Here is a 25,850-nt window from a genome sequence, read left to right as displayed (position 1 = left end):
CTCGCAGCTTCGGGAGTGGACATCGGTCATCGGGATCCAAGTCCTCAGGTAAGAGGCATGAGAGGTCGGAGAGGCGTCATCGTTCCTCCGACCCACCCCGACGCTCGCGTGATGCGGCCAGGGGTTCGGGTGACACCACCCACGCGGCTCCGACTGAGTCGCAGGCGTCGCCACCTGCCCACACCTTCAGGTCCCTGGGCATTACGCGATGCCAGAGGAGGTCGAGCGGTACCTCATGGCCATGAGGTCCCTCCCTCCTCAGCCGGGTCCCGTGGTGCCTTCGGGCCCAACGGCCCCGGCTGGAGGCCTTAGCGGGTCGGGTGCTTCGGCCCCGACACCGTCGGGTGCTCCGGCCCTGGCGCCGCCGGCGACTTCGGTCCTGGCGCCGCAGGACCTTGCAGGATCCACTTCCAGATCCGGGTCGTCGCCGGTCGACCTCACGACCTCACCGGCGCCGGCCCCGCGGGTGTCGCCCCCGGCGCCCCCTGTGGACGCCGTCCCCAATGTTCCCTTCGGTCCGACTCTGGCGCCGGAGCGGCGCCGCTGGGCGCCGCTTCCGACGGCCTTTGGAGATTTTTATTTCTATGAGGAGGCCCTGTCTGTTGACCCTGTTCTACAGGAGATGGGTGACGAGGGTGATTGGGAGGGGTCTGCGGACCCTCTGGCAGAGGAGTGCCAGTCTCAAGAGGACTGCACATATGAGCTTGGGGAGGCCAGTGGTATTGACACTTCGCCAGACACTGGATTTGTCTCCCCTCCAACCGTGGCTACGGAGGAGGGGGCTGCTTACAGTGTTATGTTATGTTATGTTATGGAATCTTGTATAGCGCATGGCTACCCCAGCAACGAGGCGTCCCAGCGCTTGCGGACATGCCTACAACTAGTGCGACAGAGAATGTACTAGATGGATGCAAACAGCCAGGTTTTTATAAGTTTGCGAAATAGCAGATGGTTTTAAGTGGCTCGAGCTTTTAAGGGGATGGAATTCCAAAGCTTAGGGGCCAGATACCTGAAGGAACGGCCACCGGCTCTGCTCCTCCGAATCTTAATTGTACGTGCTAAAGAAAGATCCGCTGAGCGGAGTGCGCGTGTGGGGATATAGAAGGAGCATAGTCCTTGAAGAGTTTGGGGGCCAGCGCTGTACAAGATTTTGGGGGTTAGCGGAGGGTTTTGAATTGTATGCGTTGCTTTATAGGCAACCAATGTAGTCGCCGAAGAAAGGGGGAAATATGACAGGTTTTGGGTAGAGCAAACAAAACACAGGCAGCGGCATTTTGCGCTCTTTGCATCCTGTTTATTGTGGTCGTGTTGGAGCCTAACATGAGGGAGTTGCAATAGTCCAGATGAGAAAGGACTGACGCCTGGACTATGAGCTGACGGGTAGGGGGCTCGAAAAACCCCAGAATGGGTCTGAGAGAGCGCAGACGCCCGTAGCAGATGCCCGCCACTTTTTTGGCATGGGAATCCAAATTGAGCGAGTTGTCGAGCATCACTCCTAGATTTTTTACCAACTCCTTAGGTATAGGAGCTGGTCCCAACGCAGGAGGCCACCAATGCTCGTCCCATGTCTGTGTGCCATTGCCAATCAGAAGTACCTCTGTTTTGGAGGAGTTTAATTGAAGACACTTGTTAGATAGCCACTTAGATATGGCCAGAATGTCTTCTTGAAACTTCAATTGGTCTATCACATTGTTATTGGAGAAATTAAAAATAAGTTGTGTATCGTCCGCATATGATATTAGTTGTATCTTACGTTCCCGGGCCATCACGGCCAGGGGGCGGACATACACATTAAACAATGTGGGACTGAGCGCAGACCCCTGAGGTACCCCACATTCAAGGGGGAGCCTGCTGGATGAGTACGGAGGGGCGTGCACCTGGAAGGAATGGTCATATAGAAAAGACGCGAACCAATCCAGGGCCGTTTCCCTGACTCCGATCTCCCACAATCTCTCGAGCAGTATCTTGTGGGAGACCGTGTCAAACGCCGCACTCAATTCCAGCAGAATCAAAATAGAGGTTGCGCCCATATCCAGTGAAGGTTTTAGATGTTCTGTAACTGTTAGCAAGGCAGACTCCGTGCTATTGTTCGCACGGAAACCATTTTGGGACTCATCCAGTGTAGTGTTGACGAGGGCAGCCAAGGCCTTAAACCTTGAGCTCCCCATCGCGGCCGTGAGGACTAACCTCCTCACTGAGGTCCTTAAACCACAGGCAAGCTCCAGTGAGCCTCTGCTGCCGTTTAATGAGGCCTTGTGTGACGTTCTTGTGGGCACAGGTCCGCCTGTGGATAGGAACGTGGCCAGACGCTACCGCCCGGCTCCGGGCGACCCTTGCTTTTTGTCCACCCATCCCACCCCCGAGAGCCTGGTCATCCAGGCCTCTACTTCCCAGACCGCATTCCCGACGGCCCCGCCAAGAGGTACGACTAGTTCGGGAAGAAGGTGTTCTCGTCCCTGAGTTTGGGACTGCGGTCTGTCAATACCGCATGCCTCTTGGGCCGCTACACCCCCACCCTGTGGGACACGGTCGCGGACGTGCTGCCACAATGCTCGGAGGAGGTCCGGGCTAAACTCACCCAAGCCCTTGCGGAGGGTCGAGATGCAGCGCGATATTCCATCCGGTGTGGGCTGGATATAACGGACTGACTGGGCAGGGCAATGGCAACGACGGTGGCGGTTCGATGCCACGCCTGGTTGAGGACCGCCAACTTTTCGGCCGATGTCCAGTCCACTCTTCTGGACATGCCGTTCGATGGCCGTCGCCTCTTTGGCGACAAGGCAGACCATGCGCTTGAGCGTTTTAAGGACTCCAGGGCTACGGCCAAGTCCTTGGGCCTCCCGGCCCCACGCCAGCAATCTGGTGCCTTTCGCTCCTTTCATGGCCACGGAAGGGGCGCCCCCACACGAGCTGCCAGCCACGCACCGCAGAATGTTCAACAGCGTGGTGGCGGCCGTGGAAACCGCCGTAACGGCGGTCGGGGACAACGGCGAGGCAAGTCCACACCTCCATCCGCAGCACCTGCCTCAAAACCTTCCTAGTCCGTGTTTTCAGGCCCATGTGACGCAGGTGGGTGGCAGGGTTTGCCATCACCTCTTCCACTGGCGCAAGGTCACGTCGGACAGGTGGGTGCTGCAAATCGTCCGAAGGGGCTACTCCCTCCCCTTCGAGGCGTCCCCTCCAGCCATGCCACCGCAATGCCACCGAGTATCGGGGGATCATTTGCGACTTCCTCCGGAAGGAGAAGTTCAAAATGCTGACACTGGCTCAGGTCCTAGCTGCCCTGGACCCAGAAGACTGGATGGTAGCGTTGGACTTGCAGGACGCTTATTTCCACATCCCCGTCCTGCCGGCCCACCGGCGCTACCTGCGGTTCACGGTTGGCCACAAGCACTTTCAGTTTACCGTGCTCCCCTTCGGCCTTACCAGCGCCCCACGGGTGTTCACAAAGGTGATGGCGGTGGTCGCAGCTCATCTGCGCAGGTTAGGGGTTTCAGTCTTCCCCTACCTCGATGACTGGTTGTTGAAGGCGGGCTCGCCCCACACAGTCGTCAGCCACCTCCAGACGACGGCAGACCTCCTGCATCAGCTGGGGTTCTCCATCAGTGTGCCGAAGTCACACCTATGCCCCTCTCAGAAGCTCCTCTTCATCGGAGCGGTTCTCGACTCGGCGTAGTTTCGGGTTTATCCTCCCGAACAGCAGGTCCGGATAATACAGGCTCTGATTCCACTCTTTCGGCCTTTAGCCCTGGTCTCGGTCAGGTTGATGCTGCGGCTTCTGGGGCTGATGGCCTCCTCCACCTTCTGGTGCATCACGCTCGGTGGCGGATGCGGGCTCTGCAGTGGGACCTGAAGTTTCAGTGGGCCCAGCATCAGGGCAACCTTTCCGACCATGTCCTGATCTCGGAGGGCACTGCAAGACAGCTGCAGTGGTGGCTCACGGACCGCGATTGGGTCAGCGGCAGATCCCTCTCCCTTTCCCAACCGGAGCACGTAGTTGTGACGGACGCGTCCCTCCAGGGCTGGGGAGGCCACATGGGAGAGGCGGAGATCAGAGGCCTCTGGTCTCCGGCGGAGTCCCGGCTCCATATCAACCTTTTGGAGCTGCGGGCGATTCGTCTAGCACTGAAGGCATTCCTCCCCTCTGTCCGGGGGAGTGTAGCGCAGGTGTTCACGGACAACACCACCGCCATGTGCTACTGCAACAAACATGGCGGGGTGGGGTTGTGGATCCTTTGCCAGGAGGCTCTGCGCCTCTGGCAGTGGCTGGAACAGCAGGGCGTGACCCGTGTGGTTCAACACCTGGCAGGTTCTCTGAACGCCAGGGCGGACGAACTCAGCCGTCGGTGCATGATGGATCACGAATGGCGTCTGAACTCGGACGTGGCGCAAGGCCTCTTTCAGCGATGGGGAGAGCCTTGGTTAGATCTATTCGCCATCGAAGAGAACGCGCAAGGTCATCAGTTCTGCGCGTTGGAATTTCCAAGGCGGCACTCGCTCGGCGACGCTTTTCGTCGCGTGTGTAGCTGCGGTCTGTTGTACGCCTTTCCGCCTATACCACTTCTGCCCAGAGTGCTGAAGAAGATCAAGCGCAACCGGGCACAAGTCATCCTTGTGGCTCCAGACTGGGCACGAAGGTACTGGTATCCAGAGCTACTCAGTATGTCAGTCGATCCCCCGGTTCGTCTGCCTCTTCAGGAGGACCTTCTGTCGCAGCAGCAGGAGACGGTCCTCCACCCTAACCTTTCCAGTCTCCACCTCCATGCTTCGAGATTGAGCGGCGACAGTTGAGGCCATTTGACTTGCCTCCTGAAGTCTGTAATGTCATTCTGGCAGCCAGGCGTCCCTCCACAAAGTCGGTATACGCCTGCAGGTGGAACAAATTTGTGGCATGGTGCACAGCAAAGGCTGTGGATGCTCTTGCTGCCCCACTTTCTGAGGTTCTTCTCTTGCCCAGCAGGGCTCTGCTCTGGGCACTATCAAGGGCTACCTTTCTGCCCTTTCAGCTTTTCTAAGGCTGCCTGATCAACCTTCTTTGTTCAAGTCCCCTATTGTAAAACGCTTTCTGAAGGGCATCACACACACGTTCCCTCCTGTTCCGTTTGTGATGCCTCAGTGGGACTTGAACCTTGTTCTTACGTTTCTGATGTGCGCTCCCTTTGAGCCACTTCACAACTGTCCTCTCCGTCTTCTTACTTTGAAGACTGCTTTCCTGGTTGCCATCACCTCTGCCAGGAGAGTGAGTGAGCTCCAGGCTCTTTCATGTACACCCCCTTTCCTTTCTGTCCATCCGGACAAGGTTGTGTTGCGTACTAAGCCATCTTTCCTGCCCAAGGTTGTCACGGCCTTCCATATCGGGCAGTCTATCACCTTGCCCACCTTCTTTCCGCCACCGCATCCCTCTAAAGAGGAAGAGCGGCTCCACCGTCTGGACCCAAAACGTGCGCTTTCATTCTATTTGGATTGCACACGCCAGTTCCGGGTGGATGACCAACTCCTTGTTGGTTACGTGGGCGCTAAGAAGGGGAAAGCGGTGCACAAGCGGACCATCTCTTGGTGGATCATCTTGTGTATCCAGGCATGTTACTCCTTGGCTAAAAAGGAGCCCCCTGTTGGATTGCGGGCTCATTCCACCCGGGCCACGGCGACTACAACTGCCCTGGGCCGGGGAGTGCCAGGCAGCTACGTGGGCCTCGCTGCACACGTTTGCAAGACACTACTGCCTGGACAGTCAAGTCCGGATGGATGGCTTCTTTGGCCGTTCCGTCCTCCAGGACTTTCTGGTGTGATTATTGGTTCGCAGACCCATCACCGGGGTTGGTATTGCTGGGGTATCTATTCTAAGGTAAGGAATCTATCACTAACGTGTCCCTTTCAGATGCACAAGTTACTACTTGTGTAACGATATTTCTGTAGTAGGGGATCTCTGTGTATAGTCATAATCTAGTGAATAGTCCCGCCCAGGTGCGTGGACCCCGGAGCAATCAAAAATAATCTCTTACAGTGTCAAAAAATGCAGAAATGCATAGACACTTAAGAGAGAATTTAAAGACAGAAAATGCAGCCTAAAAGGCTACACTGTCCAGTACTTCAACTAGAAATTCCACCATAAAATCCACAAAACAGCAAAAGCCTGTACAGATTTCCATTGCTTTAACAGCAAACTCCCTCAGGAATGATAGAGAGAAGAACCTGGACAGACAAGCCCCATAGGCTGCCATTATGTGGCTCAAAACAGGATACTGTGCCTTTAAGAGAATCTTCCAGAACCTTCTCCCAGTATCCCAGAATGCATAGCAGGTCCAACTTACTTTCAGTTCTTTTTTCCGGCTCCTGCAAGCAGGTCCCTGGAGCATTGAGCTCTCCCTTTTCAAGGGTTTTGTTGGTGTTTATTCACTAAATTCGATTTTGTGTACTTTAAAGTACTTTGGTGACTTTCTTCTTGGTTTTCTGCACTCTTTTGTTGTCCATAATGCCTGCATTATTTGACAAATGCCCGGAGTGCTCCAGGAAGAAGGCCAAGTCAGACCCCCATGAGGTGTGTATCCTCTGCCTTCCCTCTTCCCACATCCCAGAGGAGTGTGTGATCTGTAGAGGCTACTCTGGCAGGACCCTGAAGGACAGGAGGAAGATCAGACTTCAGGGACTTGAAGAGAGAAGACTGAAGGCTCAAGGTGGGTCTGGAGGGGCTTCTACTGCCCATGCTGAGGCCTCTGGGGGGCTCCCCAGGGGCAGGAAGTCCAGCAAACGTCCATGGTCTCCGTCTGGGTCGGTTGCTCTGACCACGACGTCGAGAGGAGGGTCCACGGCCAGTTCCCGGTCTCCCCAGGGCTCTGGGTTGAGGAAACGTCGCCCGTCGACGTCGAGGGACTTACACAGGCCGCCGTCGAACCCGGTGTCGATTTCTTCGTCGTCGCCGTCGGCGTCGAGTGGACGGCATCGGAGGGCCCGGCGTCGGCGCTCGCCGTCGAGGCGACACCGCCGTTCGCCGTCAAGGGCGAGGACATCGTCGTCGTCGAGGGAATCCTCGTCGTCGATGCCACCGTCGAGGACAGCGAGGTCGCCGTCGAGGCGGAAGAGGTCTCCGGCGCTGAAGAAGTCGACGTCGAGGCGATCGAAGAGGTCGACTTCGAGGCGATCAAAGAGGTCGACGTCGAGGCGATCGAAGAGGTCGTCGTCGAGGCGGTCGCGGTCGCCGTCGAGGTGTCAGCGCCCGTCGTCGAGGTTTAGAGGTTCGTCCATATGGTCGGGGTCGACGTCGAGGCATAGAAGCCGGTTGACGCCGAGGCATGTGAAACGGTCGACGCCGAAGGGCCGCTCGACGTCGAAGGGAGCACGGTCGACGTCTGAACACCGGTCTTCGACGTCAGGGGGTCGTAAGGACAGGCCGAGGACTGTGGGGGGCTCCCCTCAGTAAGGACAAGATGGTGGCTCGCCGGGAACGGCGTACTCAGAGGTGTATACCCCGAAGAAGGCTGTTACACCGCCTCCTCATCCTCCTTTGCCTAGAGGTCCTCCTCCGAGGGCTTCGACCCCTCCTCCATTGCCTCCTCTACCTCCTCTTCCGTCCGGACCGCAGGCCCCGGTGCCGGGTGCTCCTCCTCCGGTTCCACCGAGATCGGTGTCGATGCCCAATCTTCCGACACCTCCAAAGAAGACTCCTAAGTCGAAGGTTCCTCCTAAGCCCAAGACGTCCGACCCGGGGAGGCCGGCGGAGCGTCCCAGGCCCAGGAGATCGAGGTCACGCTCCGGGAGGAGAGACAGATCTAGGAGTGGACACGGTTCCTCCTCGAGATCCAGACATCGCCATAGGAGGCATAGGTCCAGGTCCCGTTTGGTCTCTGGGACCCGTTCATATTCACCTACCTTGTCGGATTCACCGGAGACGAGGGTGTCTCCGATAGATGACATTGGCACGTTCCAGGAGGTTCTCCTGAGAGGGGCGGCGAAGTTGGGGATCAAGGTGAATGCCCCTACGCCCACAACTTCTGTGATCTTCGAGACTTTGCACACGAAGCACCTGTCTCGCCCCCTACTGCTTTTGGTGCCAGGGCTGGTTGAGCCTGCTGAACAGCTCTTCCTTACGCCGGCGGTGGTGAAAGCTGCTCCCTCCAGGCTTGTCAAGAAGTACAGGGCTCCAGATTCGGACCCGGCCTTCTTACGGAAGGACCCAGTGCCGGATTCGGTGATTGTGACGGCGGCTCGGAAACTACATGCTACCTCCCCGTCCTCCACTGTGCCTCCAGATAAGGAGAGTCGCTGGATTGACTCAGCTGGACGGAAGGCGTGTGGGACGTCTTCCACGACGATGAAGGCCTCCAGTGACTCGGCGTTGTTGGGGCGATACGACCATGCACTGTGGGATTCCATGGAACAGTTTGCGGACCTTGTCCCGCGTGACAGGAAAGAGGACTTCATGGAGATCGTCCAGGAAGGGATGCTGGTTTCGAACCAGGCCATCAGTGCCGCGGCGGATATCTCCCTGCTGGCCGCGCATGGATACTGCCACGGTATCAATCAGCGACGCCATGCTTGGCTCCGGCTGACGTCGCTCAAGCCTGAAGCGCAACAACGAGTGGCGAATCTGCCGTTTTCCGGCGACACCCTCTTCGGGAAACACGCAGATGACGAAATGGCCAGGATGAAGGCCGAGGCTGAAACCCTGACGGCTGTGGGCTTGGAGAAGCCCAAAGAAAAGAAACCCTACCGCCAGTTCCAACGACGGTTCGGGGCGCAGGGTAGAGGAAGGGGACAGTCTTCTGGGCAACAACAGCAGCAGCAACAACAGCAGCAGTACAGAAGACCCTTCCAGAAACGTCAGAGGGGTAGAGGTGGACAGCAGTCCTCTACCGCGAACAAGGGCCCGGCTGGGTCTCGACCCTGAGCGGTTACTTCCCCTTCGTCCGTTACCCGCTCCGGTGGGGGGGAGCGTTCAATTTTGTTCTGGCAGAGTGGAGAAAAATTACTCAGGACAAGTGGGTGCTGAATATTGTTTGCAATGGATACAGTCTTCGGTTCATCAGCCCTCCTCCATCGATTCCTCCGGTCAGCTCGCGGTATCAACTGCGCGAGCTCCAGGCGGAGGCCGACATCCTTCTAAGGAAAAGGGCGATAGAAGATGTACCTCTGTCTCAAAGAGGAAGAGGTCTGTACTCCCGGTTCTTTCTGGTCCGCAAGAAGGACAAGAACGAGTTCAGGCCCATTCTGGACTTGCGACAGGCAAACAAATGGATTCGCAGAGAAAAGTTTCGCATGCTGTAGTTGCATCAGATTTATCCTCAGCTGCAGCGGGGAGACTGGCTCTGCTCCATAGACCTACAGGATGCGTACTTCCATGTGCCCATTGCACACAAACACAGGAAGTTCCTGCGATTCCAAGTCGGCACCAATCACTATCAGTACACGGTACTTCCGTTCGGGCTGAAGTCTGCGCCCCGGACGTTCTCGAAGTGCATGGCAGTGGTAGCGGCACACCTGAGGAAGAACAAGGTGTTTGTCTACCCGTACCTGGACGATTGGTTGATCAAAGCCTCCTCCTTCTCGGAAGCTCAAGCACACTTCCAGAAGACGTGCGTTCTCTTGAACAGGCTGGGGTTGCACATCAACATGTCCAAGTCTGTCCCGACTCCGGTCCAGTGCATCCAGTACTTGGGAGCCTCCATCGATACGCTGTCAGCAAGCGTTTCTCCTTCGGAAGAGCGACGTTTATCACTCCTTCGGAAGGCTCAGGCTCTCATGTCCACTCCATCCACGACAGTGAGGACGGTGTCTTCTCTGCTGGGATCGATGGCCTCTTGCATCTTCCTGACACCGCATGCGCGGCTGCACATGAGACCGCTGCAGGAATGCTTGGAAGATCAGTGGGACCAGAGGAGAGGATCTTGGGAGACAAGATACGACTGTCTCTACATGCTCTTCAGTCTCTGAAGTGGTGGTGCTCAGCGGAGAATCTCCTCAGAGGGGTTCCCTTCCACAAGGACATTCCCACTCAGACTATCGTGACGGATGCTTCTTTCCTGGGATGGGGAGCGCACTCCGGGGATCTGCAGATTCAAGGGACGTGGTCCCCGTCGGAGTCCACGTACCACATCAATTTCCTGGAACTCAGGGCTGTGCACTTGCCGCTGAAGGCTTTTCAACCGTCCTTCCGGACCAACTCTCTGCTTGTACAGACGGACAATACGACCACGATGTATTACCTCAACAAGCAGGGGGGCTCGCGATCACGCACTCTGTCTCAGGAGGTGCAGGCGATCTGGCATTGGCTTCTGGCTCGAGGACTCTCGATAACGGCCACTCATCTGCCAGGTGTGCAGAATGTTCAGGCAGACGAGCTGAGCAGACTGATTCAGGAAAACCACGAATGGGTCATAAACGACGAAGTACTAGGAGAAGTCTTCGCAAGGTGGGGAACTCCAGACGTAGATCTGTTCGCCACCGCCGAAAACAGCAAATGCCGAGACTTCGCCTCCAGGTACTACCAGCCGGGGACGCTGGGGAACGCGTTATGGATCAACTGGTCAAACAGCTTTCTGTACGCTTTTCCACCCATTCCCCTGATTCCAGCGGTTCTCATCAAGCTCTCCCAATCCAGGGGGAAGATGATTCTGATTGCCCCGGAATGGCCCAGACAGTGGTGGTTCACGGACCTGCTTCACCGGTCTCTCCTTCCTCACATGAAGCTGCCGTGCAGGCGGGACCTTCTCACGAAGTTCGGGGGGCGGATGGTGCACCCCAACCTCTCGTCTTTGAGTTTGGCGGCATCGCTCCTGAAATAGTGCAATATGGCCATTTGAATCTCCCAGAGGATTGTATGGACATACTGAAGGAGGCTAAGCGACCTTCCACTAGGACTTCTTATGCTTACAAGTGGAAGAGGTTTTGCATCTGGTGCAAGTCTAAGAACTATGACCCTACGACATGCAAGGAGGATGTCATCCTTCCATATCTGCTACATCTGGCGCAGTCTGGCCTTAATGTCCATTCCATTAAGGTTCATCTGGCTGCTTTGACTGCCTACAGGAAATGCCCTTCACAGACTTCTTCTAGATCCCTGTGATCAAAGATTTTCTGGAAGGCTTGAAGAAAGTATTCCCTCCTGTCAGGCTTCCTTCGCCTTCATGGGACTTGAATGTGGTGCTGTCCAGATTGATGAAGGAGCCTTTTGAACCTATTCATAAGGCTTCGTTGCAGCACCTGTCCTGGAAGGCGGCGTTCCTCGTGGCCATTACATCGGCCCGAAGGGTGAGTGAAATTCAGGCGTTGTGTTGCCAAGAACCTTATACTGTATTTCATGCTGCTAAGGTTGTTATGCGTACTCACCCTAAATTTCTTCCCAAGGTTGTTTCTGATTTTCATATCAACCAGACTATAACTTTACCTACGTTCTTTCAGAATCCTTCATCTCCAGCGGAAAGGTCTTTGCATTCCCTGGATGTTAGGAGGGTGCTGAAATTTTATCTGGATAAAACCAGTGATATTCGTAGGTCGGACCAATTGTTCATCAATTATGGATCAGTCAGGACGGGTCTTGCGACCTCTAAGCAGTCTATCTCTAGGTGGATTGTGTCCTGCATACAGCTGTGTTACCAAAAAGCTAATAAGACCTTAGGAGGGAAGCCTAAGGCTCATTCCACCAGGGGCAAGGCTGCCACGACAGCATTGCTCCGTAATGTTCCTATTGCAGAAATCTGCAAGGCGGCCACTTGGAAGTCGGTACATACCTTTGCTAAGCATTACTGCCTGGACACTGATGCCAGGGCAGACGCTCAGGTTGGGCAGGCTTCGCTGCGAAATCTGTTCGCACAGTAGTGGCCTTAATTCTCTTTTCTCCACCGCCGCTTTGGTGTGGGGATGGGCTTGCCATTCTATTCACTAGATTATGACTATACACAGAGATCCCCTACTACAGAAGGAGTAGTTTCTGTCCTGTAACTCCAGTTCTGTAGTAGGGGTATCTCTGTTATAGTCATAAGCGCCCTCCCTCCTCCCCGGTGGAGAGAGAGAGACATGTTCCTTTACGGAATGCTACAGGTCTGGCGTGTTACGCCTTCAAAAAGAACTGAAAGTAAGTTGGACCTGCTATGCATTCTGGGATACTGGGAGAAGGTTCTGGAAGATTCTCTTAAAGGCACAGTATCCTGTTTTGAGCCACATAATGGCAGCCTATGGGGCTTGTCTGTCCAGGTTCTTCTCTCTATCATTCCTGAGGGAGTTTGCTGTTAAAGCAATGGAAATCTGTACAGGCTTTTGCTGTTTTGTGGATTTTATGGTGGAATTTCTAGTTGAAGTACTGGACAGTGTAGCCTTTTAGGCTGCATTATCTGTCTTTAAATTCTCTCTTAAGTGTCTATGCATTTCTGCATTTTTTGACACTGTAAGAGATTATTTTTGATTGCTCCGGGGTCCACGCACATGGGTGGGATTATTCACTAGATTATGACTATAACAGAGATACCCCTACTACAGAACTGGAGTTACAGGACAGAAACTACTCCATCTGTAAGAGACATTAGTTAGTGATAGATTCCTTACCGACCTACCCATCCTCCCCGTTCTGCGAACCGATATCTAGGGTTAAGGTCATCCCCTTTCAGGGCCCTAGTTTCATGGCACCAGTGTTGGTTCTATCATGGCTCTGCGTATCTGGCGCGGAAAAGCTGTGTATCAGAACTGACGTCAGCGCGCATGGGCGGCGTCTAAGTACTCCAACGACGTCATTCCGGCGCTAACGACGCCGACGACGGACGCTGAGCCGCGGACGACGCCTGCCGGCGCGCAGGGGTATTGCTACGCAAAATTTTCCGGATCCAGTCTGACTCCTGGGGATATTCTAAGGTAAGGAATCTATCACTAACTAATGTCTCTTACAGATATATCGTTACACAAGTTGTAACTTGTGCGTTACCGTCACAATTGTGCTGTTACCGTCACAATTGTGCTGCTCTCATTGCCAAATTCAAGGTCTTCAATGCATCGACCACAGAAGTATGAAAGTCCGAGTCAGTCACCCTTCAGGCTATCCCCAGATAACTGAAGCAGACGCAGCATTCCAATATGTGCTTCATTGTTTGTGATGATTGAGTTGAAACTGACTCAATTACAAAATAAAGTGTCTCTCTCTTGGCAAAAACTGAAGGTTTTTACACGTGCAATGTTTTTTCCAACAGGATCATGTAGAACGGCCTAATGAATCGTAGCATTCACAGACTTTAAATATAGCCATATTTATTATGTTACCGTCGCAATTCTGCTGCTATCATTGCCAAATTCAAGGTCTTCAAAGCATCGACCACAGAAGCATGAAAGTCCGAGTCAGTCACCCTTCAGGCTATCCCCAGCTAACTGAAGCAAACTGAGTAGTCCAATATGTTAATGTTCTGTTAGGTAACGTTATTTTATGTCACGTTATGTAACGCTATTAGCACTTGTAGAACGCACTACTTGCCTTTTGTATGGCACTGCAATGCCTTCAGCAGCTTGGAGTTTACTTAGCACCAATATCCCATAGCAAGGCACACACCCTGAATTGCACTGACTATGAGCATACAAAAACAAGCATTTGCAGTGCACTACGCGAGTTTGAACTATTGGCATTGTAAATGACAATGCCTTTTATTTATATTTTGTTTTTTAAAACATAAATGAAAGGAATCATCATTTTCAATGCTATGAATTTTTACTGTAGACAAAAATACTCGTATAATGGTATTGAGGTTTGAGCATCAAATGCGGTAATGTTATCCTGTGGGAGAAACATAAACTGCATAGATACACTTGCGAGCAGGTTTGAAGCATACCTTCAGGGACTTAAAGTGCTGAGGGACCAAGGTCCAAAAAACCACCAGTAGTTCGGGTTTACCTGCCCTGGTGAGTCCGGGTTCAGAGGTGCTGGTCACGTTGGTAGCCTTGAGTGCTACGTGGTAAAGTCAATGTCCCGGTCTGGGGGAATTTATCATAGGAAATTCCCCCAGCCACTAAAGGCTAAGTTAAGTGTGGCTGAAGACTTTCACCATTTTTAAAATATCCAAAGTGGATGTTGCTGGCCCCAAAACGTTTACCCATTGGTTAGGGCATGCCTGGGAATAAAATCCCTTGTTCCCCCAACCCCACTAGGTCATGCCATGCATAAATGTGGCATCTCCAGGCACCCACTTCAGAACACTGTGTGGGCCTGAGAAGGTACAAAAGAAGACTCGACCTGCTGTCAGTGGCCTGATTAAAGCCCTGAAGCATGAGATTTGGTCTCTCTTGCAACCAGCCAAAGGTGTGAACTCCAAGGGTCGTAATGCTGACCTCATGTTAAAGCTCCAGGGATACAACAAGCTACTGCACAGCTGACCAGCGGCAACTGAACCAGGCCTAGACTTTCCTGTTTCCCACTGCCTGACACCATGTGAGTCTCTAAATGCCTCCCTTGAGGCCCTGGAGGCTTTTGTGGATTGGGATTTAAAGGACCAGGGGCCAGATGTAGGTAGGCTTTTACCGGTCGGTAACGGCCGATTTCGGCCGTTACCGACCGGTAAATGGATTTTGAGATGTAGAGGGCAGAATCGGTAAATTTACCGATCGGTAAATTTACCGATTCTGTAAATTACCGAATCGGTATTTTTACTGATTCGGTAATTTTGAGATGTAGGTGGGACTCTTCTGAGTCCCACAAGCCTTTCCGAATCGGTATTTTACCATCAAATTCAATTTGATGGTAAAATACCGATTCCGGTGTGCATGCACATGTGTGCATGCACACCTGTGCCATATGACAGGCAGACCTGCCCTTAGGGCAGGTATGCCTGCCACATGGCACACAAACCAGTTTTGGGGGTGCTAGAGGGTGTCAAAGTGACACCCCCTGCACCCTTGTGAAATTCTGTATTTACCGATTCGGTAAATACCGAATCGGTAATGCCCATTCATTCCTATGGGCTTCAAAGCCCATAGGAATGAATGGGCATTACCTGTCGGTATTTACCGAATCGGTAAATACCGAATATTACCGATTCGGTAAATGCACATCTGTATTTAGCTACATATCAGTACTTCTATTTTACCGATTCATATATACCGAATCGGTAAAATTCGGTATTTATGAGTCGGTAAAATAGATTTACCTACATCTGGCCCTAAGTCAGTAGGTAAAATCTGCGACCAGGGTGAAACTGTTTGATGTATCCATCCAGGCTCCATTACGGCCATCCTGAAATCACACCCAGAAATTGCACCCAGATCTCGGTCTACCACGGCCATTGGCTATCATTGCCATTTTCTGCTTCTTGGAGACATTCCTACATCAAACTTTGAAAAATCATATCTCTGGTTCCCAGATTTTTTTTTTTACATTTTGGTATAATTTTGTTTATCACATTTTACAGATGCATGTTGGCATGTTTATATGGGGATCTGGTTCTACCCTGATATTAGTTAGGGGGTGTTTGTGCAGAGATAATGCTGATTTAATTCTCCCTTGAGGGAGAGCGTGCTGCAGGGTCATCTGTCTGTTGGCCAGAATTTGTGATGGCACTCATTTTTGTGAATGAGATCAAATAGATTCTCTGATAGATCACATTGGGGATAACCAGGTCTTAACCATTCTTCTTAACTCTTTGTGATTCTCAGTGACTCCTCAGCAGTAAGCAGGAATTATTAAACACTGTGCCAGTTTGGAACAGAAGTTCTCGGTTGGGCGTATCTGGTGACTTATCAATTGAAGGAATTTTTGTCCTTTATCGTTTATTGATGTGAGTGATGCATACTCGCTTGAAAAAGGATCTTCTTGGAATAGGGAGGCAGTGTAGAGCATTCAGCAATGGAGAGATGCAGGCTTGTATACTTTTACATTTAGAATTAGTCTTGCTGCTGAATTATTTATTATTTGTAGCCTTCTCAGGGTTGAACTTGGAATGCTATGGTATTGTCCTTTAGAATAATCAAGTTTAGACAGGATGAGAGTAGTTGTTGCTTGTATTTTTTTTTTTAGGAAATTCAAGATGTGGAAAGATACATTTGAGGGCCTGAAGATGCTGTTTATCGCACCGTTTACATACCGATACCCTGGGGTTTGCTATTGCGTGGGATAAATAGCACCTATCACGAGTTATTGGGGAACAATGTGCGGATTTTGTTTAGAACATCAAAATCCGCATGTTACAGTAAATACCATACAGATTTTTCCTGTTACATTTTGACAGGCTTGACCTGGTGAAATTTAACGAATGGTAGTTATCGGATGAGTTTAATAAAACCAAACTTGTCATTCTGGCCCGTGTTGAAACAGGGGTTCAAGCACGAGACGGAATTAACTGCCAAATTTATAATCAGGGCCATAGTGTTCTCATTCTGCAGAAAGTTGATTGCGACAGCTGGTACACTTTGCCATTTGCTGATACAATCTGCATGGATGTACACTCTGGCAACGCCGAGGTGGCTTTGGTGGTATTCTACTAGCAAGAGAGTGTCAGAGTCATAGTTTGTGCAGCTCCATAGGCTAACCTACTTGCATTTGCTGACATTGTGCTCTCTGTCTTTCTCCTGCAGTGATGCTAGATTTGGCTTGTAAATTCTGCGTAACCTGCTTGTGTGTTTGCATAAATTGCTTGCTTGAAAATGCCACCTCATCCTTCTTTTCTCATTCCCAAGTGTTGTGAAATTTACACACACACGAAATTAGTAAATAGGCACCATAAAGTTGGTATCTCCTTGTTTAAAGAAGGGAACTGGGATGGATGCCCATATTTCTAGGGAAGGGGAGCATAACTACGTACGATGCATGCGTAATAGTATCAACACACAAGCCGCTGTTTTAACAGGTTTTCAAGCAATTTCTTGTTCCGATACTGTGTGACGTGGTACCAGTGTAGTTCATAAAGCAATAGTTATGGACTAATAGTAACAGAGTGATCATAAAAGTGCTTCTGCTTACAATCGAACCAAACAAAGTGCGTTGAGAGGTACACTGTTCCAGCATGTGCTTCAGAAATTCAGGCTTCTGAGTCATTGTTACTCATTCCATGGCCTTCTGTCATGAATGGAGTACGTCTCATACACATTTTAATGGTTAGCCTGTGCTTTTATTTGAACAAGAGTGAACCATGGTCGTGCCTAGTAAGCGCACACTGAAATAATTGATATGAAAATAACTATATTTTTGCCCATACAAATCACAATTTCCCTTGAACTTTTCAAATACTTGACAAGTTTTGCTCCTGCTTCTCATCAAACCATCCTCTATTTTACGAACTCGCGTGCATCCATACGGTCATTCAGTAGAGAAATGTGTTGACCAATTTCGGTAATTTAACCCCCCGATGCATTTGTGTCATTTGTCATGAAGTAGCATGTTCCCCTTTTCGCTTCTTCAATTTCTTTTTGAAAGTTTTCTTCAGTTCATGTTTGGTCTTCCAGGATTTTTACTGTCCTCCGATTTCCCCTTGTCTATTGTGTGTTTTTTTGTTTTTCCAACAGTGGCACATGTAAGTCTAACCCTTCATCACTTGAGTTGGGTTTAAACCCTTACCTCAGTTTTTGGCAGCTCCTAACGCTTCTTCTCTTTTTGATTCAGAGGGTTTTCCAGTTAAATATTGTTCTGGTGCTTCAAATGTTTCCTTCGCTTTGATCAGTGCTTTAGCAACTGCCAGAGTACGACATTTATAAATGTTCTCTCTTCTCAGGAGGCTTTCCTCGGCGTGGTGTTTATTTCTTATGTGTGGAGTGAGCCCACATCAGACAAGTGTTTAGTTTGAAAGGAGGTTGTGAAAGCCCATGTATAAACACTTAGGGGCCCATTACGATGTAGGGCGGATCCGCCCGACATCCATGCCCGCCCGCCACCCATTTCCCCCCGGCCATATTACTATGACGGGGGGGACCGCGGTGGACGGAAAAACCGGCCGAAAAGGGTTTATATGGTGGCGGTGTCTATCAGACACCACCAGCCATATTAGGATAGGCTTAAAACAATGCCTTTCCGTGGCGGCGATGCCGCCATGGAAAGGCATGCGGTCTTCACTTCGAGGGCCCCCTACGGGCCCCCGGAGTGAAGGACAGGTGGGGGTGCACACGCGGCGGTACCTGTGGTACCCCCTGCATTTGCATTAACAAAGCGCCGGGCACCGCCGATTTGTTACTGCAAATGCATTTGTGCATTTTAGCATTGTGGCGGGCGGTGCTGAGAGCACCACCCGCCACAATGCTAAAAATGCAGGATACGCCCGCCACAGTGGCGGGCGCATCCTAATACCTCCACGGGACCCCCGCCCTTATGGCGGGCGGTCCCAATGACCGATAGGATGGTGGGCGGACTAAGTCCCCCCGCCATCCTAATGGACCCCTTTTTTGTTAGCTTGGGCAGAGGGTCCAATTACTCATAGGAATACACTCCAAAGCGTTTCCTTTGTTAAACTCTTCCTTCTGTGCTCTCACTTTGCGGTGTTGAAGGTAGTCATGCGTTCCTCTCTCAAGGTTTTGCAAAGCCGGAGATGTCAATTTCCAGAGTGTTGGTCTCCTTCTGCATCAATTTGCAAATACCACATTGCCACAATCATGTATATCCAGCAGCTATGATTTGTTAGTAATTTGAATTTTAGAGCCCAAATATCTATTTCCCTTATTTCTTGGAGTAAAGACGCAAGTAGCTTGTTGGATTTAACGCTGATAATTGTGGAGATCGATTATGATTTCAAAGTACCAATAAATGTAGTTGATGTGAAACAGGTGCAGAATATTGTTAAACACGAAGATCAGTGCCTGATTTATCTATGTCAAAGCAAGTATTCAAAAACTGGAGAGGGAATATTTAAAGTTCACAAATAACTGGCAGATTAAAAGATGTTGGGCATATTAGAGTGACCATTAACTTAAGTAGAGAGCAAGGTTAATACACCTGCCAAAAAAATAATAATAATTATGCAGACCCATTTCTCAATTCAGGACAGACGTTATGATAATGCCTTATTGAAATATCTAGTTATCAGATGCAGTCATTTGATGTATGCCACATTTGAACAATACTTGCTTTTGCCAATGTCTAAGATTAGATGTCTAAGTGCCCTGCATAAACATATTTCTTTATTTCGCTCATCAACAAATGCTTTGGGAAACAGGGGCTCATTAGGATTAGAATAGCGTTCCTATTTTGATCAGATTAATATTTCACTTCTCAAGGGAGCGTTTTCCTGCAGCAAGTGGAAGGGTATAAAACGTAGCTGGAAATATATCCACCTGTGCTGAGTTATCGCTTATTCAAAGAAGTGAAAATAAACGAGTTGACCTCAGCATCCCTTATTCAGTCCAGAGATCTTTTCAAAAATAAAACCGATTATGAAATAGGTTCTGAATTGCTAGAGTAGCCATCCTCTAGCGCGAACATAATTGGGGCTACTACCAGAACCACTGTGTTTTTAGGTCTCGTGGCGTTAACCGCGCGAAAGCGTGGTCTCGCCAGAGACCTATAGTGAGCGACTCAGCTTTCCAGGAGACAAGAGCTGGCCACGCGCATCTTCCAAAAGGCGATCAGAGCGGGCCGCGCGCGCGAGAACGCGCACGCCGTGGCTATCTCCTGTCTCCTGGGAAGCTCCAACACACACACAGCCACACCTCCCCCTGCACGCATGCGCACACACAGAGACACACACACGAGCGCACATACACGCACGCACACATACAGAGACACACACACGAGCGCACATACACGCACGCACACATACAGAGACACCCACCCCCCGCCGTCGCACACATACACACACACAAGCGCGCACACACACACACAAGCGCACCAACCCCCAGCCGCCCCCACTACAACTAAGGCCCACTTACCGCCACTCCGGACATCCGCAGACTCCGCGGGGCTCTCCCTCGGGCGTGGGAGCCCCGCGTCACCACTGCTCCTCCAGGCACTCCGAGACCATTCCCCCCGCGACCGGGCAGAAAAACACTCATCACAGAGCACGAGCGACAAAGAGCCAATCACAGCACTGGAAGAGACAAAGACCTTCTGCACATGCGCACTGGACCCATCGCGAGCACGGCTTAACGGACACAGTTTATCTTTTTTTGTCCCTTCACTTTGCACGCTGGGACTTGTAGTTTTAATGTTCACATGATTAATGTAGGTTGAAGTGAATGCAAACAATCGCCTCCTTTCTTGTAACCAAACTTGCCGGGCGGGGGCTGCTGCTGCCCGGCCCCTTGCTCCTAGTGATGCCCGGGGCTGCAGGGGCCGAGGCCTTGCGGGGGGCGGGTAGGGCGGCGAGCGCTGTGTGCTTTCTTTCTGGTGACTCAGCACAGGAAGGCATTACCCCCCCCTGCCCAAAAACCCCTTTAAGCGCCCCCACCCCCTTCCTCTGTCCTTCCCCGCCGCCCCCGCTGCTTGGAAGGGAGACAGGGAATGCCTGCGGAGGTAGGAGAGGCGTGGGCGCCGGGTGGGAGTTTCTCTTGCACCCCGGGGTGGGGTGGGGGGACGTGTGGTAGTTACATTGGGAGGCTGCCCTCGCCTGGAGACTGAAATCGGCGCCCGTAATCGGATAAATGTGTGTGTGGGTTTGTGTGGTGTTGGAGGAGGGGTGGTGACGATCTGTGTGTCCACATTGAAAATGTCATCCACAGCCCGTCCCGCCCGTGTTGTATGTTCTCCTGTATTTGAAGTTTTTCCACGTTGCATAACTCGTTCCTGGTGACTGTTCATTGTAATTGTCGTTTCCACGTATAATTCGCATTCATGTGTGTTTTTGTCTCTGTTTTTATTGACTGCCGGGCATCGGACCACAGTCTGTCCCTATATGTCATTTCGTGTAAACACTTGTCTTTGCCCTGCTTGCGTGTGCCTCTTCCCAGTACTGATGTGTTATGTACAGGCGATACATGCACTGCACGAGGAGACGCAGGTACAGGGGCAGACAGGCAGGAAGTGTTCCATGTGATATTATTGCAGGTGTAATTTTGGAAGTGTGCGCATTCCCACATAGAACAACGCCCCGTATTTTTTCTGTACAGTGTGGTTCTGTATTTTACAGGTAGCAGCCTCTCTGTGTGTCCCCCTGTGTTCTGCAGACCCTTTCCTGTATTCGTCTGTTTCCATATAATACTCTTGTGAAGTTTATGCCTCCACAGGCAGATCGAGGTGCTATGCATAAGAACTATATTGTGTGGTTCTCAGTTAAAACCAGGTTAAAAATCATTGATGATGAGGCACATGTAGATGGAACAGTACCAAACATAGCACATTACACGTATTTACAAATTGGGTGTATCAGTTGATGGAATGGTTTGCCCACATTCGATTTTTGGTCACATTGTAAACCATGGTTAGAGTGTTAGTCCTAAAAATTACATTTGAATATGGGTACCTTCAAACTGGTTTCGTCAATCCGGGAGGTATCGTGTGAATGCCTTTGTGCAAACAATGTTTATATACCAATTGCAAATTAAAGACAAAAAATGTATGCAAAGCATTGTCATTTACAATGCCAGTAACTCAAACTTTAATGCTGCGAGACCTATTGCATTGCAAATGCTTGTTTTAATTGTTTTTAAAAGTGATGAACTGTGTTACACAAAGTCATGTTTCCACGAAGGGAGTGAATCGAGAAGAAAACAGAACAAGATATGGGTTTGAAGCACCCAGGCCATACCTAGAAATGCTGGTACTTTCCTACTGAAAAGTACTGAATAGCACAAGTGCAGATACTCAGAACCTCCCCATTTAAACCACTCATCCACCTCCAATCCTGTGTTCCCGTGAGTAAGTTACCATTTCCAGGGGGACCTTGCCCTGTAGTGGGGACCAATTCATTCTACCCAGAATTTTGCAGGGTTCCTCTGAATCCATAGTACGGCAGGTGGATGCTGTTCCTTGTCATGTCTTAAGATTTAATGTTTGAGTTTTTGGTAGAAAGAATTTTCAATAAACCCAATCGTATGTTTTGTTTGAGATGTGGCAGACATAGTGCCTCATTTCTGATTGCGTGTTGGCCTTGGAGAAGGTACCTTGTGTCACTGGGATGTAGTCAAAAACCGTGTATTCTAGTAACATCCATTACTCTCTTACATTTGAACTGTTCTTGGAGTAATAATATCCACTTCCAGGGCGGGGTTCGCAGAGGTTTTTCCAGACACTAATGTCATCTCCCGTTTTCCTCTTTTGGCTGTGCAGAAAGCTGAAATAGAGGCATAAATGTACCTTTCAGGTGTCCAGTATAGCATATTGAAGTCATTGGTGTGGGTCAAACACACAACCTAATGCGGAAACCAGTTCTGCAATGGGATTGGGTGGTAGTACGTGGAAGAAAAACCTTGTGCTTGTATCACGGACTTCTACACACCCCAAGCCCTTGAAATCATCACTGAACACATAGTCCCAGTTAACCACGTTATGGTTAATTGTATTCATGTACTGCCTTTATTCTAAAATGAGCTGTTAGTTTCCAAATATATTTCTCCTTGAACTCTCATTTTTTCAACTCTGTGTTTACTTGTATTCCCTCCACCTGCTTGCCGTTCTTCTTGCTTTTAGTTCTTTTCACCAATGCCTTCCAGCTATATTCAGATTTGTTCTTCGCCTCGCTTGTACTTTTATCTCCCTACTGAAACTTCATCAACCAAAAGACTACCTTTAATAGAGTTCCCTTTTTAATGCTTATTTATGCTATATGTTCGCTCTCTCTCTGATTGCTTCGTATTAAAATTTTATTATGTTATTTTTAACTTGCCTTTCTTAACGTTTCAGAACACATTCAAGTTATAATGACCCTTGAAGAGTCTGTGCAACATGTTGTCATGACTGCTATTCAAGAGGTAGGTACTAAAAACTGAGGAGTTCGTGTTGGTCAAAAAAGTAATTCATAAACACGTTAGAAACTATTCCTCTGCTTGTTGAACTTCATAGACAGCGTAATATGAGCAAGATATGCATCAATATGTAAATAAATGTTTAGCAACTGGTATTATATTGTTGAATTTGGATTCGTTGAACACTGGGTATACTGACATGTTATGCACAGGTGATTTTTGTATTCTAGGTGTTTTTGTTGTAATTTATGGTGTTTAACACCAGCACATAATCAAACGCAAAATTCAAAGACAACAGAGTGTGTCATAATTTGGCATTAGATTAGTGAGGAGTGTGGCTTGGACTGTGGTTATTGTCTTCCGATCTTTCACTGCTGCCATACAGCTCTTTAGCCTCAGAATATAGCAAGTACCACAACTGTTGAAGGAAACGATGGATTTAAGGGTCATTTTGTCATAATGCACTAACCTGATACCGAATCCAAAAGGAGTGATGTACCTTTCCACAACTCTCTGTATTTGAACCAACCACACACTATAGCAATATGCTGGTTAACATTAGACCCGGAGAAAAAGGATTGAGATGAGAGAGAGAAAGAGACATCAGATATCACCACCCTACTGGGCGATAGCGAATATCTAAAGACAAGATTAACCCCCAGATGCATCAAGCATACATTTTGCGATTCCTTATTTGCGAAAAATAAGGAATCGCAAAATGCAATGCATTGAGAAATTGCTAAAAAAATTGCGATTTCTTAAAATTCCTTAATTGCGACTCGCAAATTGCGAGCCGCAATTAAGGAATAACTCCCCATTCATTCCTATGGGCCTAGAGGCCCATAGGAATGAATGGGAACACAATCTCAATTTGCGATTCACAAATAGCAATTCGTAAATTGAGAATGCGATTTCAAGGGTGCAGGAGTGTCCAAAGGACACCCTGTTGCACCCCTGAAATTGATCTGTGCACATATATCTGAAAGAGACACGTTAGTGATAGATTCCTTACCTTAGAATATCCCCAGGCGTCAGACTGGATCCGGAAAATTTTGCGTAGCAATACCCCTGCGTGCCGGCAGGCGTCGTCCGCGGCTCCGCGTCCGTCGTCGGCGTCGTTAGCGCCGTAATGACGTCGTCGGAGTACTTAGACGCCGCCCGTGCGCGCTGACCTCAGTTCTTTTTTTTTTCGCGCCAGCTGGCGCAGATCCGGAGAAGCTCTACCCCCTAGTCTTTTTTGACTAAACTTTTTGATCTTTTTGATAATTTCTCTACTCGAGTCTTCTACTCCGACGGTGCCGGTAGGGATGCCCGGGTTCAAACCCTGTTCCAAGTGCGACCGACTGACGTCGGTTACCGACCCCCATCGCCGGTGCCTGAAGTGTTTAGGCCTCGACCACGACGACCGTACCTGCTCCGACTGCCGGGCCCTGACGTCGAAGGCTCGCCGCTCAAGGTCCCGGTCCCACGGGAGGTCGAGGGACCGGTCGCGGGGTCGGAGTCCTCGCAGCTTCGGGAGTGGACATCGGTCATCGGGATCCAAGTCCTCAGGTAAGAGGCATGAGAGGTCGGAGAGGCGTCATCGTTCCTCCGACGCTCGCGTGATGCGGCCAGGGGTTCGGGTGACACCACCCACGCGGCTCCGACTGAGTCGCAGGTGTCGCCACCTGCCCACACCTTCAGGTCCCTGGGCATGACGCGACGCCAGAGGAGGTCGAGCGGCCCTCATGGCCATGAGGTCCCTCCCTCCTCAGCCGGGTCCCGTGGCGCCTTCGGGCCCAACGGCCCGGCTGGAGGCCCTAGCGGGTCAGGTGCTTCGGCCCCGACACCGTCGGGTGCTCCGGCCCTGGCGCCGCCGGCGACTTCGGTCCTGGCGCCGCAGGACCTCGCCGGATCCACTTCCAGATCCGGGTTGTCGCCGGTCGACCTCACGACCTCACCGGTGCCGGCCCCACGGGTGTCGCCCCCGGCGCCCCCTGTGGACGCCGTCCCCAATGTTCCCTTCGGTCCGACTCTGGCGCCGGAGCGGCGCCGCTGGGCACCGCTTCCGACGGCCTTTGGAGATTTTTATTTCTATGAGGAGGCCCCGTCTGTTGACCCTGTTCTACAGGAGATGGGTGGCGAGGGTGATTGGGAGGGGTCTGCGGACCCTCTGGCAGAGGAGTGCCAGTCTCAAGAGGACTGCACATATGAGCTTGGGGAGGCCAGTGGTATTGACACTTCGCCAGACACTGGATTTGTCTCCCCTCCAACCGGGGCTATGGAGGAGGGGGCTGCTTACAGTGTTATGTTATGTTATGTTATGGAATCTTGTATAGCGCATAGCTACCCCAGCAACGAGGCGTCCCAGCACTTGCGGACATGCCTACAACTAGTGCGACAGAGGATGTACTAGATGGATGCAAACAGCCAGGTTTTTATAAGTTTGCGAAATAGCATATGGTTTGAGGTGGCTCGAGCTTTTAAGGGGATGGAATTCCAAAGCTTAGGGGCCAGATACCTGAAGGAACGGCCACCGGCTCTGCTCCTCCGAATCTTAATGGTACGTGCTAAAGAAAGATCCGCTGAGAGGAGTGCGCGTGTGGGGATATAGAAGGAGCATAGTCCTTGAAGAGTTTGGGGGCCAGCGCTGTACAAGATTTTGGGGGTTAGCGGAGGGTTTTGAATTGTATGCGTTGCTTTATAGGCAACCAATGTAGTCGCCGAAGAAAGGGGGAAATATGACAGGTTTTGGGTAGAGCAAACAAAACACAGGCAGCGGCATTTTGCGCTCTTTGCATCCTGTTTATTGTGGTCGTGTTGGAGCCTAACATGAGGGAGTTGCAATAGTCCAGATGAGAAAGGACTGACGCCTGGACTATGAGCTGACGGGTAGGGGGCTCGAAAAACCCCAGAATGGGTCTGAGGGAGCGCAGACGCCCGTAGCAGATGCCCGCCACTTTTTTGGCATGGGAATCCAAATTGAGCGAGATTTTTTACCAACTCCTTAGGTATAGGAGCTGGTCCCAACGCAGGAGGCCACCAATGCTCGTCCCATGTCTGTGTGCCATTGCCAATCAGAAGTATCTCTG

At 50.8% G+C, this 25,850-nt stretch overlaps 1 protein-coding gene across 1 annotated transcript in view; it reads left to right on the top strand.

The window, feature by feature from the left end:
* Window positions 1–25,850, top strand: part of HOOK1 (hook microtubule tethering protein 1) — a 1,127,940-nt gene that overhangs the window by 365,473 nt on the left and 736,617 nt on the right. The window contains exon 6 of the mRNA XM_078669845.1: window positions 22,718–22,785. Within this exon, the coding sequence (XP_078525971.1) occupies window positions 22,718–22,785 (68 nt within the window). The remainder of the gene's footprint in view (window positions 1–22,717; window positions 22,786–25,850) is intronic.

Source organism: Lissotriton helveticus, chromosome 1_2 (assembly GCF_964261635.1).
Source record: "Lissotriton helveticus chromosome 1_2, aLisHel1.1, whole genome shotgun sequence".
Lineage (NCBI taxonomy): Eukaryota > Metazoa > Chordata > Amphibia > Caudata > Salamandridae > Lissotriton > Lissotriton helveticus.
This window is presented reverse-complemented; position numbering and strand designations above follow the sequence as displayed.